Source organism: Labeo rohita, chromosome 15, assembly GCF_022985175.1.
Source record: "Labeo rohita strain BAU-BD-2019 chromosome 15, IGBB_LRoh.1.0, whole genome shotgun sequence".
NCBI classification, from domain to species: domain Eukaryota; kingdom Metazoa; phylum Chordata; class Actinopteri; order Cypriniformes; family Cyprinidae; genus Labeo; species Labeo rohita.
Window position 1 is genome coordinate 12309161 of NC_066883.1, and position 19107 is coordinate 12328267.

General features: G+C 35.8%; 1 protein-coding gene across 2 annotated transcripts in view; it reads left to right on the forward strand.

Annotated features, from left to right (window-relative positions):
- Positions 1-1061: 1061 nt before the first annotated feature.
- sacs (sacsin molecular chaperone) overlaps positions 1062-19107 on the forward strand; it is a 32129-nt gene continuing 14083 nt past the window's right edge. The window contains exons 1-10 of one of the 2 annotated variants that reach the window (XM_051129032.1): positions 1062-1387; positions 2326-2683; positions 4127-4277; positions 9272-9362; positions 10275-10360; positions 11177-11288; positions 11442-11588; positions 12747-14229; positions 16560-16651; positions 17494-17520. In XM_051129032.1, coding sequence (XP_050984989.1) covers positions 2661-2683; positions 4127-4277; positions 9272-9362; positions 10275-10360; positions 11177-11288; positions 11442-11588; positions 12747-14229; positions 16560-16651; positions 17494-17520 — 2212 coding nt within the window. In that variant the 5' untranslated portion in view covers positions 1062-1387; positions 2326-2660. The remainder of the gene's footprint in view (positions 1388-2325; positions 2684-4126; positions 4278-9271; positions 9363-10274; positions 10361-11176; positions 11289-11441; positions 11589-12746; positions 14230-16559; positions 16652-17493; positions 17521-19107) is intronic. The other variant, XM_051129033.1, reaches the window with a different exon arrangement.

Consider the following 19107-nt stretch of genomic DNA (forward strand, 5'->3'; position numbering starts at 1 on the left):
GGTCCGGGACCCCCCAGCCCCCCCTTCAGTTCGAACACTGTTTGGTCGTAAAGAAAAGATCTTTGAAATAACTGAAATCATTTGGCGAAGTGATATGTAATTCTAATGCCTGAAACTACTTTATCTATGCATTTCACAAAACGTTTGTTAACCAATCAGAATCAAGCATGTGACAACCCCGTATAAATCAAACATAACACACTATGCAATCTTTACATTTAGCTGCAGATATGAACAGTTAAGCTTTAGTTCAACAAATTTAACTTGCAATCTGGGGAAAGTGCACTAAGGAGCTTGAATAGATATTCATATATGCTAAATAAATGAGCTTTGTTAGGTTTGTTAGGATAGGACAATATTTTGTCGAAATACAAACATTTGAAAATCTGGAATGCCAAAAATAAATAAATAAATAAAAATAAATAAATAAACAATAATAAAAAATAAATCGCCTTTAAAGTTGTCCAAATTAAGTTCTTAGTAGTATTACTAATCAAAAAATAAGTTTTGATATATGTAGGGAATTTACAAAATATCTTCATGGAACATGATCTTTACTTATCCTATATGATATCCTAATGATTTTTGGCATAAAAGAAAAATCGATCATTTTGACAGACACAGTGTATTTTGGCTATTGCTAAAAATATACCTGTGCTACTTGAGACTGGTTTTGTAGTCCAGGGTCACGTAAAATTTTCAGAATTCTTTTTCAAATTTAAATTTTAAGTAGGTCAAATTCAAATGCAGTACCTACTCGGGCAGTATGCTATTTCGGACTCAACGCAAGTATAGTGGCGCGTATTCGTTCTTCAATAACTCACTATTCTACTTGACTGTCCTAAAATCATCATTTCTTTGCCTCTGTTTCCATCCATTGAGATCCACTGAAGATTAAGCAGTCCAAACGACATACTAACAGACTGTACAGCAATACCAATAGAGTTACCTATAGAGTTACGTTCGTGGAAAATTAGATCTACCTCTACCATGACTAATGTGTTTACTGTAACTTTAAGAGTGCTGGTTGCTCTAACAGCTGATGCTGTTAATGACAGGGTGACTGCGAAGAAGAACTGCTAGAATTAGCATAGTGAATACTGGGCGTTAGGCAGTAAATGATCGTGCATGTGCCATAAACAACCCATACAAAAACAATCACAGCATGCTGAATGGATGCGTGTGAAGAACATGAGCAGTTCTGCAGATCGCACTGACCCCTCTAGAACCGTCCTGTGAGGAACTGCCTACTGCAGCAGTGGATTTACAGAGGAAAACATGCTGAGACCAGGGTTATTTTGGATTTGTTCAGTGCCGTTACTGTAATCTACTTCACTTTAAGCGAGTTTAGCACCTGGATTACAAAACAAGGTCATTTTCACAAAAGGTGAGTTTTGTTGTTTATATATAACATCAATAAATAGGCGACATTCAGTAAAGCAATAATGTAACAAAATATGTAGTCTAAAGGGGGAGTATTTAATACAAATATATTGATGAAATTGTTTAAGAAATTGAAAGTGTTTGCAATTTTAACTGTAATGTGTTTGCATCTTATTTTTATAAACGTTTACTTAAAGGTAAATGCATTGGTGCAATGACGTTACATTACGTCATTCGGTATATCCATTGTACTGCGTCATAATATAGCTCCTTTCTTACAAAGAAAACAAAAATACGTGGTGATTTTGACTTTAGATGCATTAAACATTTAATTCCCATATCTAAGTGTCCACTTGCTGTTTTATTTCTTAGATATTAAACAATATATTTCTTCAATAATAATAATAATAATAATAATAATAATACGTTTTTTAAAAGTTAATGAAAGTATGTGTTTTATAATGTTCGCAGTTGTAACCGGTGGGTCACTCAGTTAGAAATCACAATGGCTCAAGAACACTCAAGTTATAAAAAATAAAGTAACATAATTTCACATTTTTAACAGTAATGGGACAAATAGAGTGTTTGGGTTCTACACAATTATAATTGTTCCATCTTATTCAGATTAAATCTCTGTTTCCCGTTCACAAATGTAACGACTGGCATGTACTAAAATAATCTGAACTTTAATTTAGTTTATAACTATAGTTGACTGTGTGATTCTTAAATAAAGATATAGTATTATGTTTATAATATGATACATAAGAGTTACATTACACTAGAGGACTTCAACTCCCAGAATTCCTGGCGCTCAGTCAGAATCAAAAATCCGCAACTACACAACACATGCAGCCTTCACATTCATTGAAACGCTCTTAAGAAGACATTATCATGAAACAAGCGTACAAGCGCCGTTTGTGACAATTCTATTTTTTTTTCCAGAATCCTTCTTTCAAAACACTGCGACAAAGCGTGACATCTATGGGACAAACCGTTGGCTTAACAGCAAGAGCCGTTTATTAAACCGCATTGATACCTCGCACTCGCCGGACTAGGAGGAGGCGGGTCCAAGAGCAAAACACGGCCAAACGAAGCTTATAGCGCACAGGATGGGATGATTCTTTGAGACTGAGACCAAAAGGGTCAGAGTAAATCAATGAATGCCCAATGCGGAGGATTTTCCCCGGAAGATAACGGTACGGCATAGCGTAATGCTCCATGCGGAGTGATCGATGAATGTCTGCGCAGGCGAATAACCGCACTTTGGCTGAAAAGCAATGGCAACCGGTCACGACCCGTGGTAAGTTAAGATGAATTAGTATAAGTTAGTAACTGGTTTGATGTTGTTTATGACTTCTGTGAGACCGTTTATTATCCAAACTGTGCGATATCCTTTTCTGTTATCATAAATAATAACAAATTCAATAAGACTTTAACCTATGTAATAAACTGGTAGCATGTGAATTGCCACTAGATAGTGTGCATGGTCCATATTATGCCCCACCCTAGCACACAAATAGGATGATACAGTTAGTGACCCTCTGGGACTTTCATTGGTTGCCTGACAACAGGTCAAGATCTAAACCTAGAGATATGTGTCACTGTTGTTCTTGTACTATAAGTAAAATGTCACAATCTGTCAGCTGTGCAAAATACATATTCCTCCAAGCTCTGGCTTTTAGAAGACAGACTGATGTGTGCATTTGGATACAGCTCAAACCTGATAGCCCCTAATAGGTGTAATTTGATTTTAAACTGCAGAGGTGACGTGGCAGGATCCATGCATTTCTATTAGGGTTTGTTTTGCATGAAAGTATCATCAGTCAAGGCTATAAAAAAACAAAAGCATCCTTGAAGACAAAGTGTTTCTTTTCCGCGAAAGAACAAAAATAAAGAGATCTTTGTAATTTTGTGTTGTTTTCAGACCCACTTATCCTTAAGACAGAAACTGTTGACCCCATACTGAGAAACTGAAATGAAAATTATTCTAGAAAATGTGTCAGTTTTTTCTTTATTATTATTATTATTATCATCATGAAGCTCAAATAGAAAAGTTATTCTGTATGGACTCTCATTTCATTTTAAAAATGTTGTTTTCAGGACCATTACAGTTGTATGCTTAAACTTTGACTTAATGATTCTCATTACTGTTATATAATAATTGATATTGTATAAGATAAAAATATTTTATATTTTTATTTTTATATATTTTATTTAGTCACATTGAAGTAAAAGCAGTATACATACTAACATGATATATAAATAGTGTACACTTGAAATAATACTTTATAATTTTTCACATTACAGTAATGACTTACAGTAATGAATATTAAAAATATAATATAGATTTTTAATATTTAATAAGAAAGAATTTGGTGAAATGTGCTTAATTTTTATGAAGACAATATCATAATGCAACCTCTTGGTTAAAAAATTAAATTAACTTTGATTGTGAGGTGAAAGATGACCTGGACATGTTTTTACTATTACTGTAGCTACTAATACTGTACCTCCCACATGCTATCAGTGTCTACCAGAAATGCTATTTATTTTGGGACAGAAATGACAATTCAGTTCTCTTGAAGTTCATCAAGCATTTCATCAAGTGAGCATTATAGCCTTGCATATATATATATATAATGTATGTATGTATATATATAGATTTTTTTTTGCTAAAGCTTTGTGAGATTCAAGCCTATAAAAAAAGTTAGGGTTAACAGCTTTGCTATTTTTGTGATTTTAGGTTGCCATGGGTGATAGTCTGTCATGACTATCTAGGCAAGAGGGTCTTTCAGGTCCCCCCGTCTACAGTGATCAGGTACATCAAGACTCTGATCTACCAAGAAACAGACTATCCTGTGTCTCAGCAGCAGCTGTTTCACAATGGAAAACTGGTGAGCTGGATTTTTTTTTTCAGTTTATATTTAATTTACAATTAGAAATTCTGCAATTGTCTGTTGGATGATCACCTCACATTGCCTTCCCCATGTGATCAGAATCAACCCCCGAAATACACACAGGTTTATAATCCACCCAAAGAAACTGATTTAGAAAACTGGGCAGAGGCCAGATTGTTTAAATGTGCTCTATTGTGTTGTAATCTGTGTGCAGCCCAGGGTACAAGCTCATGATAGTTCCCAGTGTTTTGCAGTGTTTACACAACCAAATCCACAGTGATGTTTATGCCTTTCCACTGCACATATAAATATAATCTATTAGCATTTTATTTTATGTTGCGGGTTCATAAGATGAAATTGGAATGAAACAGGTGCTCTGTATGGTTCTTAGGTTGCAATTATGGTGTGCAGTTTCTCATCTTTTGAGTGCTAGGCTGTGGAGGATTCAGCAGACTACCACACAGTCATATTTCCCAGTCAGGGTTCAACGCTAATGATTTTTTCTATTGGCCCAGTGATAGCGCATTTCCCTGGTTACTGCTGTAAACAAAGCAGTGCTGTGATAATGAACACAACTTTGAATGCATTATACAGAGGCAAATGAAAAGAAAACAGCATGTAAACATTTTTTTAAACAGTCAGTTCTCATTAGAGATACATTCATATAAACCCTGTTTCAATATTTAGGATAATATTTCCAAAATTTTGTGAACCGTGATCTGCAGTATTTTTTCCTCTTTGCGGTCGTCTTCAGCATCTCTGGCCTCTGTTAACAGATGTTTAAAGAGTTCGGAATATTCTGTACTCCACTGTATAAATTAAATATAGATTAATCATTATAAAAGCTACAAAGTTACTCGTCAGGACAGGTTTTTGGCTTACTTTCTGTCCGTCAGAGATGCGTCTCTCTGTGATCGCTTTAAATTTAAAATGAACAAGGCTTAAAAACATGCCTATAAAAAAAGTTAGGGTTAACAACTTTGCTATTTTTGTGATTTTAGGTTGCCATGGGTGATAGTCTGTCATGACTATCTAGGCAAGAGGGTCTTTAACAAGGCTTAAAAACATGTGCAAATGATAAACTTTTGTGATGATGCAGCAGTGGCCCGGTCTTTCACGCCGGCCCCTTGCCATTGGGCACTCTTTATTGTCGAGCCCTGACAGTATGGAATCATCCCATCATTCCAGGCACCGCTTGGTCCTTTAACATGCCAAAAGTGCACTTGACTGCAGATATATGCAAGGTTACAAAGCTCATTTAAAGAAATGTTGCTATCATGATCTATAGAAATCTCTATTAATTTAATATTGTACAATAGTAATAAATAGTAATATTTGAAAAAGGAAAGCTGTTTGTCCATCCTATGTGTTCAAGAGAAATGAATTGTTATTTCTGGTGTAAAATAAATAAAATTTCTGCTGGATGCCACCGGAGTGTGGGAGGTACAATAATAGTAGCTTCAGTCATAGTAGTCAGTCATCTGAGAGAATTCACATGTCAGATGATTTTTTTTATACCCATTTTGGAAATGTGGTTGGAAACCTAGCTAACAACTTAATGTGAATATAAATTAGTCTTGCAGTAGTTACATTCAGTGCATTGGGTGCCTTGCTAAACTGGATTTGAGGTGAAGTGGTGTAACTGCATAGTGAAATAAACATTGGATTACAAACATATAGTCAAATATTGATCAGAAAATAAGAAGATTACATTAATTCTCTTGTAAATGGAAGCAGCACAACCCTAAGCTTGGGGTTAAAATAAATAGTGTTTTACTTTTCCTGTGAACAGGTCAGGCCTCAGAGCCTTTCTCTTAGCTTGAAGCGGGAAGCGTCCCTGAATGACGAGAGCAGGTGGAAGATTATTTCTCTACTCTAAGTATGTCAGACTCAGAAAATAGCCTGGAGAAAGCCAGTTCTCAGATCTCAGCTAACATTCATACATACAATCCCAGAGGACCGGACCGTACGGTCTGGCCCAAATTACTTTAGAGGTGTGCCAGTGGCATGGGTTACTTGAGATGTATCTGTGCATACAGTCTGATTTCGTATGAGCATGAACTATGTGACCACTAATCTTGGCATCAGTCCAGCGTCTGTAATTAGTTTTGGAATTTTTTTGCTTTTGGTAGTTCACCATGGATATGCCATGACAAGTTGGTTTCTTCCAAATGTCCCCCTAAAGGCATACCATCCTTTTTTTTTCTAATCCAAAGAAGGTGAACTGTAGAACTGTATGAAAATATGATACAGTTGATACATTACTTGTTCTTTTTAGTACCTTGAGGGACTAGTTGCCCATATTATGTTATCACAAACTATCTTTATGACAGCGTGTCATTGAGTTTACACCAAAAATCTGATAGTGAGATTTTGAACATTTTGTACAGGATTGTCAGATATAACATGAACACAATAAATGAACTCTGCTCTGTGTCCAAGTCAGGCCTGGTTCTATGGGGGTGCTAAGCACCCTCAAATGAAAGCAAGACCACTGCCAGTTGGCAAAACAGATTTGGCAAATGGTTAAATGTGATCCACTATTTGTGTTGGCGCCCTGGAGAACTTAAAATGTTTTTTTTAGTTTACAACATGTTTTTACAGCATTTTCCTAGCCAATCACTGACATATCTGTAGATTTCCTAATCGCAATGGCCAATCAGAGGCATTTAAGTTAGAGATTTGTCCAATTTTTTTTTACCCCAAAAGCGATTCCATTGACTGACAGAACTGCTTTACAATACTACACTATTGTTTAATATTTAAAGTGTTAAACTGCAAAGTATATCAATGAATGTCTTTTAAATGATACATCAATTTTATATGACTGAAATGATCAATATACACATTTCTTTGTGTTTTAAATTAGCTTGTGATTAGCAAGCTAACCAGTTAGTCCAATAGGTTAGCATTTTTCATACGCTCTAATATTTAATAAAAGGTTAATACGAATCCCCGCACATGATATGCAAAAGAAAATATATATAGTATATTAGGACTTGATTCCCATCACTTAATAATTCTTGGACACGTTGTACTATATGTTTTCTTTTTAAAGGAGAAGTCCACTTCCAAAACAAAGATTCACATATAATGTACTCACCCCATTGTCATCCAAGATGTTCATGTCTTTCTTTCTTCAGTCGTCTTCCAAAATGCAGTTTAGGACGATTTTAAAGTTGAGGGAGAACATGAGATGGGAGTTTTTCGACATACCCTAACTCTCGTGGACTGGGAAAAAAACAGTCCAGGCAGAACAAGACAAGACGAGCATTTGGCATTAAAAAGTATATAAATTGTATTATTTTTTATGAAAATAACCAATCGTTTCGCTAGATAAGACCCTTCTTTCTAGGCTGTTTACAACCGCATTTGTGATCATTTGAAACCGCATTTAAACTGCATTTTGGAAGTTCAAAATTGGGGCACCATATCAGTCCATTATATAGAGAAAAATTCTGAAATGTTTTCCTCAAAAAACATAATTTCTTTACGACTGAAGAAAGAAAGACATGAACATCTTGGATGACAAGGGGGTGAGTACATTATATGTGAATCTTTGTTTTGGAAGTGATCTTCTCCTTTAATTTAATTTTAATCAAATTAGTACAATGTGACCACAATTCACCTAAAATAATGAAAAAATTTATGTTGTCGGAACTAATTTTTATTTTGTGTGCACAATATCTTTTTTTAACCCACCTGCATCTCATCTGTGGGGCTCTGTACAAAAATTAATTGTCAGCTGATTTGTCAAATTATTAATTAAATTATGACGACTATATTGACTATATTCTAATTAAGGGATAATGTACATTATCCATTAGATTGTACAAAACAATCATTGCAAAATGGCAGCAGCTGTGCTTGTATGAAACGAGAGAGCAAGTACACGACGACAGGATGACATAATTAAATAACTGTACACATAATATTGATGTATTTGATATTTAATTAGCTAACCAAATGCAAAGCTTCCATAAAGAAGATGAAAATGTATATCAGCTTTTTCCGGTTGTTATCCAGGAATAACATGCCTCGGAATGACTGACCAATCAAAATCAAGTATTCCACAGAGCTGTGCATAACAATTTGCTTTTTTACATTAAATCATATTGTCTTGTTTAGAATTATGGGTCATTGACATATAACATATGCATGCATGTTACTTGCAAGACACTGCTAAAACTACTGGAAATTATCTAAATGTCTAAATGTCCAAATATCTAAAAATCAAGATAATTTTTCCCTACAAGCCCAAGGCTCTGAATTGCTGGGTAGTCCTTTCATCTGGTCTCTGCATGCGCTTGATCAGTGTGTGTGTTAGCAGAAGTGCTGATCTGTGTGTGCTAGCAGAAGCTGATTCCACTCCGAATAGCTGAAGACAGCAGTCTCTATCTGAACTGACGCAATCTCAGCCCTGAAAAATCAATCTCTTAATAAACCAAAAACGGTGGTATATCTCAGTGAATTATGGTTAAGCCATGTGGACGACACAGTGCAGTTTACAAAGGTGCATTGCAGGCTAAGAGGGTAATGGATAGAGGGTGAAAAGCTTGATAAAGGAGTAATCCATTTCTCAGTGTTTTTTCTTTCTAATGTTCCTGGCTTCATGATTCAGCACAGTAATTTCTTTACCCACAAGAGCTGCAAAGTTGCTCTAATATCTCCTCGGATAGGATACAATCATACAGTATCTGCCTGTATACCTCAAATCATATGGATTGTTGAGAAAAATTGTTTGTTTAATTGATTCTCAGAGCGGTTGGACTTAGAAGTATAGAAGATCAGATAACAGGTGAAAACATATCCAGTAGGTTTAGACTGAAGGAGGGAACCAGGCCAGTTTATCATAGATATTGTGGGCTATTTTGGTTTGGGCCAGTAAACAACTGCTCAGAATTTGTTTCATGAATTGCCCCAAGAATAACAATTAAAGTTCACTATGTTGGTCTTTAACTACAGAAAATTTGCTTTTCCTTCTTGTATAGGTTCAAGATGGGGTTGAGATTGGAAGCTTGGTGCCACACGGGACCCATGAAATAATCATGACGTTGCATGGACGAGGCCCAAGAGGAGGAGGTAAGACAGTTTATGGACACTTTATTACTTAAGTATGAATAGTGCTTCAATTTCTGACATTCCCTCACATGAAAATCTGCAGGATAACATTTAAATACATTTAAAAACACAAAGTATGTAGAGATGCACATGTAGTTCCCAAGTTTAGCTACTTCTGCTACACTCCGTACTAGTAGAGAAATGCTATAACCTGTTCAAAAAGCTAGGTCTGTGCAGAAATTGTTTAAGTCTGATGTGGAAGTTCTTCACTGGTCTGCACAATGCAGACAGTTAAACCCCACTGACCTTTAGGATGAACTGAATGTTCACTGTGAGCCAGATCCCATCACACAACGACAATGTCTGACCTCACTGATGCAGATCCCCACAGCTGTTCCCCAACATTTAGGGCTTTCCCAGAAAAGTGAAAGCTGTTCACTGAAAATCTCCCCTAGTTCCCCTTGATGGGTTCATTAAAGATGCAGTAATGTCTAATTTGTGAATAAATCATTCTTCTAAATCACATGTTTTCAACGGTTGATCCAGTTTACAAAGTCAGTCTGAATAATTTGTTCATGAATTGGAATTGATCAATTGATTCAGTCAGTAGTTAACAGCTCATTTGATGAGAGGATTATCAGTAAATGATGACTAATAATGAAGTTTTGGTTTATTTCTCAGGAAAAGCAAGGGGCATTTTTTTATGTGCAAAAAACCTCAACATTGTATATCAACATTTATATAACTAAAAAAACCCAGTACATTATTCCAGATTTTTCAGGTTTAGAATGATATAGGAACAAAACGTTTTGACAGTTTTTATCAAGCATATATTGAAGTGATGTTCACATAACTTTGGTGGAGTATTTTTATAGTCTTGCATTACCGTTTGTGAAAAGTGTGCTGCATTTCTCAGTATTTTCTCTTTTGTAGGGAGGTTCGGTCAGACTACACCACCTTTGGTTGACTTTTTGAAAGACATTTTAAGAAGATATCCAGAGGGTGGACAAATTCTGAAAGTAAGAATATGTAAAAATATGCAAAATATGTAAAACTAAAAAATGTATGTATAGTCAAAGCAAAAATTATTCAGACACCAGCTACAATTTTTTTTTGTTTGTTTGTTTTTACTAGTGGGTGCAGGACAGTATAATTCATTTATGTACGTGAAGATGGCAAAATAAAGTAACTGTGACATAACCAAAAGTTCTTCATTGAGTTTTTTCTTTAATTGCTAATGCAACCTTATTACACCACAGACTGAACAAAATTAAGCATTGCTTACTAATTGGTTAAAGTATTGATAGTTGTGCAAATATTGTCATACTAACAGTTGCCTGAATTTTTGGTTGATTGTAATCCAGACATATCTGTCTATAAAAGTTATCAGACATTATCAGAATTAATTTGTTCTGACACAGTTTAACTCTGAGTTCTTGTCACATTTTATTACCATTTTCTAAACTATAGTGAATACACTGTCATAATGTGAGAAAAGTTGAAGGTGTCTGAACAAATTTTGATTTGACTGTATATAGGTATGTTTACTGTGTGTGTTTTTTTTTAAATGTATGTATGTTTACTGTGTGTGTGGGTTTTTATCATTTTGTTATTATGTGGTCTGTTAAATAGCAACTGTATCATGAATTTTATATAAGATTTTGCAGTCTGCAATAATGCTTAAGAAGAGGATGGATATGAAGCCATAAAATATTGTGGCCAGTAATGAAGGGAACACATATTAAGAATATTTGTACTACAGCAATATTAGATAACAACGTGTACAGCAATGTTAGAATTTTTGCCAGTGACTGCATGATGTGGCTGTCATGCAGGAGCTGATTCAAAATGCAGAGGATGCTGGGGCCACTGAGGTCAAGTTCATGTATGACGAGACAGAGTATGGAGTGGAATCACTGTGGTCACATGATATGGCTCAGTATCAGGGTAATCTGAATATGCTGATCGATTGCAACATGTCCCTTCACATGTTCAATATAATTCCTGCCAATATGCGGGAAACAGAATAAATAATTAATACAGTATAGTAATTTTGAAGTACACTGTTACATTGATTTTTTTTTTTTTTTTTTTCCACAGGAACAGCGTTGTATGTCTATAATGATGCTGTCTTCACCACAGAAGACTGGAATGGTATCCAGGAGATTGCACGGAGTAGAAAAAGAGAGGACCCCCTTAAAGTGGGAAGATTTGGTATTGGGTTTAACTCTGTCTACCACATAACAGGTGAGAAAAGAGTATGTAATTTAGTTAATGTATAACATAGTTGATATAACATACTTTCTTTTATCAACATAAAGAATTTAGGTTAGAATTTATATTACTATACAAGAGGAAATTTGTATATTAAGTAGGGATGCACCGATGTATAGCAATTATCTGCACCATCAGCCATCGACTGATTGTTTAGAAACAGCCTATAATCAGAGCTGATTATTTCCTGTCAATCAAAAGATGTGTCAGACAGCAACTTGCCTAAAGAATATGTTTCTTTTGTTGATTTTAAGGCTGTCCAGGATAAATCTAATAATGTATTAATGCTGCACCATTAACACGGGTTCTACTTAACACTATGAACCACCGTAGTTCAAACCAGGGTTGCCAGGTCTGCAGTTTTCCCTTCATAAGACGTTATTTGTAATGTACCTTCTATCCAATAATTGCAAAGAGCTTTGTGCTTTGTTTATTCTGATAAGAAACAAACTCTCAGCTTTCAAATCCTGTCTATTTTATCAAAAAATTCAAACAATACTGTTTTGGTGCGCTTAAATATATCGTGAACAACATACCTCAGGAAAGTTATCCACAGTTCATAGTTCGTTAGTTAGCTGTAAAAACACTACAGGGAGCTTACCCTGTTAATTATATATGTATGTTTGAATAAACCTGAAAACGAAAACGACCTTATGTGCAATTGAGTTCTACACAAAAGTGTGATTATTATATCTAAAAATAAATAGCATTGAATATAATATTGTTCATTTTAACCTCTGATGTACCAAATAAGAGGGTTTGATTTTTCATATCAGTGCATAAAGTTTATCACCATTTTTATAATCACGTTGTTAATGTATCTAGATCATTGAAATGTTCCTGTGGTTTGACACATGACTTTTTAAAAATGCAAATATTCCATGTAGTCTGTAAATTAATATTAGTTCCAGAAAGCTAATAATCATTTTAGATGGAGTATATCATGTCAAACTGCAGTACAGTTCAACACCCCAACGATAATTAATGACATTTAAATTTTTTCTTATATCAGTTATTAAACATGTATATGTATAAACATGTATATGCGCATATGCTAACATAATTCATTATGGGCCAAAAGAAAAAAAAAAGAATGTTTTACTGTTCTAAAAATGTTCCATCTTTTTGTAGATGTTCCTAGTATATTCAGTGGGGATCAAATTGCAATGCTGGACCCTCATCAGATGCTGTTTGGAGTCCATGAGTCTGGGCAGTGCTGGAATTTGAAGTCGGATATAAAGGAAATAACCGAGCTTAATGATCAATTTGCCCCTTATTTTGGCCTGCTTGGCAGCTCAGAGAAAACCATTAAAGATGGCAACTTTCCAGGAACACTCTTTCGCTTTCCACTCCGAATGAAACCCTCACAATTGAGTAACAACATTTACAATAAAGAAAAGGTTCTGGAGCTCTTTGAATCATTCAAAGTTGACGCAGACACTGTGTTGCTCTTTCTAAAGAGCGTGCAAAAGGTTTCTCTGCATGTACGGGAATCGGATGGAACAGAGCGAATGCTTTTCCAGGTCACGGCAAGTGACAGCCAAGAAGATAAGATGGAGCGGCCCAACTCTTTGAAGACCCTGGGACAGGCTATAGATAGCTACAGTAATGGCGTGCTGAGCAGTTCGGTAACCTGTGCCACCTACCAACTCTCCATTGAAGTGCGGGATGAAACTGCCAAAGAGACTCAGAAGACCACCTGGTTGGTGTGTAATGGTGTAGGAGGGCGAGGCATGTGCGGTGAACTGGATTCTCTTGCTGATGATCTGAAGTTCATCCCAACCATTGGTATTGCCTTGCCCCTTACACTCATCGATGAGAACAAGGGGGCAGCTTCTAGTTTCTCAGGACGTGCTTTCTGTTTCCTCCCTCTGCCCCTTGGAGAAGAAAGCATGACAGGATTGCCAGTGCACGTCAGTGGTTTCTTCGGCCTGACGGACAATCGCAGGAGCATCAAATGGCGGGAAGTGGACCAGTGGAGGGACCCGGCGGCTCTTTGGAACGAGCTCCTCATAGTCACAGTCATCCCAAGGGCTTACTTTGCACTCATCATGGAGACCATCAGGAGAATCCAAACTATGAAGGACCAAGATTTCCCCCTTTCCCCGAGAGGTATTTATGGAGCCTGGCCTGATCCAAACAGAATCCGACCTCGCTGGAAACCCATTCTTGAGCCCCTTTTCAATGACTTGCTTCAACAGCCGGTCATCTACTCGCTCAACGGGAGCTGGGTTCAGGTGGAGGAAACCATATTCTCAGACTTGGATTCCAGCATGGACACTACAGAGACTGTCATTAAATACCTCCAGAGCTCAGGGATGATACTGGCTCAGGTGCCAGCCTACATCGATGCAGTACTGACAATGTTTGTCACCAAACCAGGGAGCCTGAGGAGAGTGACCCCTTCTTTTGTGCGCCAGACTCTGAGGAAATGTCGCCATAGAGGGTCCTCTAATGAGAAGCTGCTCCTGCTGGAGTTTATACTTAGCGATGCCTGCTACAGTGACCTCATTGGACTGGAACTTCTGCCTTTACAGGATGAGACTTTTGCTGTGTTCTCCTCTTCTGTGAATGACAAAGATGCTGTCTACATCGCCTCAGAGGAGTATCCAAGGTGTGGGGATACATTTGTATTTGTGTTCTTTGTATTACTAATGTTTAGTCGTAGTTTGAATTCCTTGCTGTCTAAATGCTAACAACCCAAAACAATGTTCGGCAAAATTTGGAATTTAAAGGGCTCATTGGATGCAAAACTCACTTTTACATGTTGTTTGAACTTAAATGTGTGTTGGCAGTGTGTGTACACAACCACCCTATGCTAAAAATCCACTGAGTGGTATTTTTTTAATCTTTAAAAGTAATGTCTCCTTTTTCAAATCCAGCCATCCTCAGCTTCTTGTAGGTGTGACATCACACCGACCAAGGCCACTCCCACGATAGCTGAATGACTCAACCGTCTTACCTTAGACCCACCCTGAGTAAGCTGAGTGAACTTTAATCAGTCCGACTGCCATTGTGTCGACTCCATTGCAGGGGAAGACAGTCTCTGATTGAGCAATTGAAGTGTTCTTTTGGTGGATATAATAATGAACATAGCAGTCATCATTTACTCCCGAAATCTGAGCTGCTGAAATGCCGAGGATTAATGTTACTTTCATTTTAGAAGGAAATGTGCCCGGTGAACTACCTAAATGCCTTTATGTTCGCGCGAATCATTTGTGATCCAGCTTCACCTACAGCAGAAGTGAGTAGGGAAGTCACAATTCTCAATATAATATCGAACCGTTCGGTACGACATCCACGGTTCAATACGCGCTTGTGAATTGCGTTTTTTCGGTTTTGCATTTAAATAATTTTGTTGTTTTATTTCTCTCGGAATTTGCCATGTGTGCCCGCGATATCACGTGCTGAGATGAGGAAACGCTTCCCCGCTTATATTTGAAAAAGCAACACGCACAGAGCATTTTGCATGCAATGATAAGCCTTTCTAAACCTGTTGTCCAACAAAAGAGTTATAAAATCAAAAGTTATAAAAAACATTATAACTTCTTTTTAATTTACAACATCAGTCGAGTGTTTAAAATAACTTCCTTATGTGATCTGATGTGGCTTCGTATCACAGAATGAGGCAGACAATATATTCTATACTCATATTCTATGTATATCAATTAGCATTGAATTACAAATATACTTAATCATTATGAAAATACACAAGATAGCTAGAAGAACACAGATAAACCATTTATTATTGCAGACGAGTGTGTATTTGTCCTTACATTTCATCATTGAAATCGTTTATCGTTATATCTTGTTTTCATTCCGTTACAGCAATATATATTAGAGATTTTAGAGATTTTTCATATTAGAGATTTCCTGGCTGGAACGGAACGTAATCTGTGCTACTTCTTTGATGCATATGTGGATTTTCTGCACTAGGGCGCCCTCTGGCGTCCAGTATGAAAGAAACCCATTCTATTTTGCGTAAAAATCGAAAAAATAATACCTCTCTCAAAAGAAATATTAAGCAGACATATAATAATCCACACTTTTTTCAGTGTACAGATGTTTACAGGAGTAAAATCTGTACACTGTAGTTGATGGACATGAGCGTCTTACCTCAGATCAGCTGTCACAGTCCAACCTCCATTGTTTTGATGCTGGAGCAGGGATGTAAATTAGAAAAGAATATCTCAGATTGAGCGATTGAGGTGTTGTGTTGCTGGATGTAATAATAAACATAGTGGTCGTCATTTACTCCCGACATCTGAGCCGCTGAAGATGCAGTGGATTACGTTTGTGAAGGGAATGCACCTCCCGATCTACATAAATGCATCTATGTTTGCGCAAATCATTCGTGATCCAGCGTCACTTACAACAGAAGTGAGTATAAGGTGTTTTTTAATGAATCTCTGCAATCACCTTTCCTAATAACATGCTAGTTAGCAAGTTTAGTGGCTAACGCGGCTAAAGTAAACAGGCTCGTCACTCCACAGAGAGAAGAGAGGGGCGGGGTGAGCAGAGCTCATAAACATTTAAAGCAGCCTCGACCAGAACATGATGATTTTTGCAGAGCGGATTTTGGCAAGGTAAAAAAGGTGTTGTTTAACACAACCATTGAGAATTTTTGACCAAAGTATATTATAGACTTTTCATTAAGACCCTGAAGAATCATATCAACTTGGGGAAAATGTGCATCCGATGACCCCTTTAAGAGCTGATTCCTTTCCAGTTCTTGAATTTGAATTTAATTGGCCACATGCCCACAGGATGGAGAATTTGAATGACAGGATGAAGAATTTCTTTTCCTTCAGGATCTGTTTGTCAGATTAAATTTTTTTATATACTACACTATACTATTTCACTACATTCAGATTTACATTACAACTTGAAAACAGAATAGAATACATTATGTTATAAGCATATAATTATGATTTTTCTTTTTAGGTCCCTTTATCCAGGACTGGAGGGAAGATTTGTCTTGGAAAGCATTGCCCCACATGTCATGACCTGTCTGAAAGAAGCAGCCAAAAGCAGAGGTAGACACCTGCAGCTCATAATGCCACTCACATTCTCTTACTCAGGATATATAGAGCATCTGCTCTCAGTTCCAGAAACCTAATCTTGTCCATGCACAGTTTGCTGCAGGGGGTAACATTTTTGAGCTTCATGCTTGCTATTACGGCTGTCAGATTTTTGAGTTATGCTTTTTCATGCTTAACTTAGTATAGACCGAAAAAGATTAAGTGCTTTCTATAAAATAAGCAGAACTTATAAATTCTGTCATCAGGCATCCATTTTAGCCTGACTCAACACACAGAACATAGTAGTGTAGTAATTATGTAGAACATGTAGTAATTATTTTTACATAAACGTTTTTGCGTATAATATTTGAAGGTAGGGCTGTGCAATATCAAGATTTTAGATTATGAGCGATTAAAATCACCCCCGATCTGCTGCTGAAGAGAGATTGTAGTATTGTCTGTCATTAATGTTAATAAAACACCAAAAGACAAAGAGAAAATAGGCTTAAAATCATACATAAAAAAGGATCGTTAGTGCCTCGCTCTTCAAAGTTTACTGAGTGTGGAGATGACACGAAACTGCTGCCGTTATCTACATTAAAAACAGATGGGTTCCTAATGAATGGGTTCCTATGGAGCAGAAGAGCATCCAATTGGAAGTTAGAATTCGTAATGGCGGCGCTCATTGTTTACTCAGGAAAAAGGTCTATACTAGTAGTATCAGCAACATGCATTGCAGCATATGCATCTATGGAATATCTCATTCCTTCATAATTTTTATTAATTAATTTATTTAATAATAATTTATCTAAAACTTTTTTTTCACCTTTATCTTGATTTCTGCATTTAAATTTCAGTTCAGCAATACCTTTGGGGTTGTTCAGGTAAGTGTACAATGTGTTGTCTAGTGCCTGTAGGCCTGGTGTTGCCATAGCTTTCCTGGATCACACTACTTATATACTAACATCTGTGTATTTTAACTCATTAACCATATTCTCTATCAAAACAAAACATACTAAATGCATTTAATAATGTGAAATGCTTGTAATAAAGATTTGAATGTGTTAGACACTCCACTATCCCTAACTTTAAACCTTGAAAAGTTATTGACCAATTCCTTTATTTTATATATGCAGTTTATTTTGGAGTTGAAGAAGAAATAAAACTTAAATGCACCATTTCAGTCAATCAAGTGCTAAAAAATTGGTGAACTTATACCCGTTTATTTCAAGAAATAATGTGACACAAGACACACATATGCACATGCATGCAAACAGCAAGAATTTTCCATTACTTAAAAGCCATTTTTCCATATATTCTGTGCATATTTGTGCAACCTGAACAGCTAAAAATTGGAATGAATGAGCTGTTTAAACTTGCAATATTTTCAAATATTTCTAGCATGTGAGCCATTTTAACAAGTTTCTCTGTTTGTGCATCAATTTTAAATGTTTTCAAATATCAAAATTGAGTATCCTTGGGTCATTTCAGAGATTCTGTGCGTTTTTTGTCCCCAGTAAAGATCATGATATTATTGCCTTAACTTTTTTTTAACAACATCATATTTATATATTAAATATTAATGTTTTTTTTTTTTTTTTTTTTTTTTTTTTTCAAATAATTGTAAACATTTTACAGCATTTTAAACCACCAAATATCACCATTTTGTCCCCAGGTCTGTCTGCCATTTTGATGATGAATACAACACTTAATATGATTTTTTTTTTTTTTTTTTTTTTTCACATTGTTTGGTATATTAATAATCGTTTTCTCTGTATATATGTATATATATTTTCCAAGTATTAAATTAATTTAAAAAAAAAATAAAAATTTTAATCTTGTCCCTTAAAATATTGTCCACCCTGTTATATTTGACTACTCGTCCTTTAAATTAAAGGTGGAAAAAGAAACACATTTATATCAAATGGCTGACATCATTTCAATGGGGGAGAAAACAATTCTATTTTGTTAATTGTCTGTTTTTACTTATTTAATCTTTCCAATTTGATGTGACATGAAGATTAAAGTTCAACATGTCCACCCTGTTAAGGGGAATAGATCATTTGTTGTATTCGGTGCCTTTTAGACATCATAACACTTAAAAAGTTAAACACGTTTTTTTCTTAAATCAGTTGTTGTGTAATTATTATAGGGAGCCGTAAAACTTGTCAGAAATATTTACTAAAAACATTTACTAAATGTGTCCACCCTGTTAGGTTTTCTGACAGAGTGGATATTTTGACATAAAATCAGCCATTACACTAAGTCTGAGCAAATAAAGAATTGAATGTTTGAATGCATTCAATTTGAATGCTACTTTTACAAAAATGAATTTCAGTTTAGTTTTATATATATATATATATATATATATATATATTACCCTTAACAAGGTGGATATGTTAAAGTTGACCACATCAAATTGGAAAGAGAAGTAAAAAAAGACAATTAACAAAACAGGCTCTCACTCACCT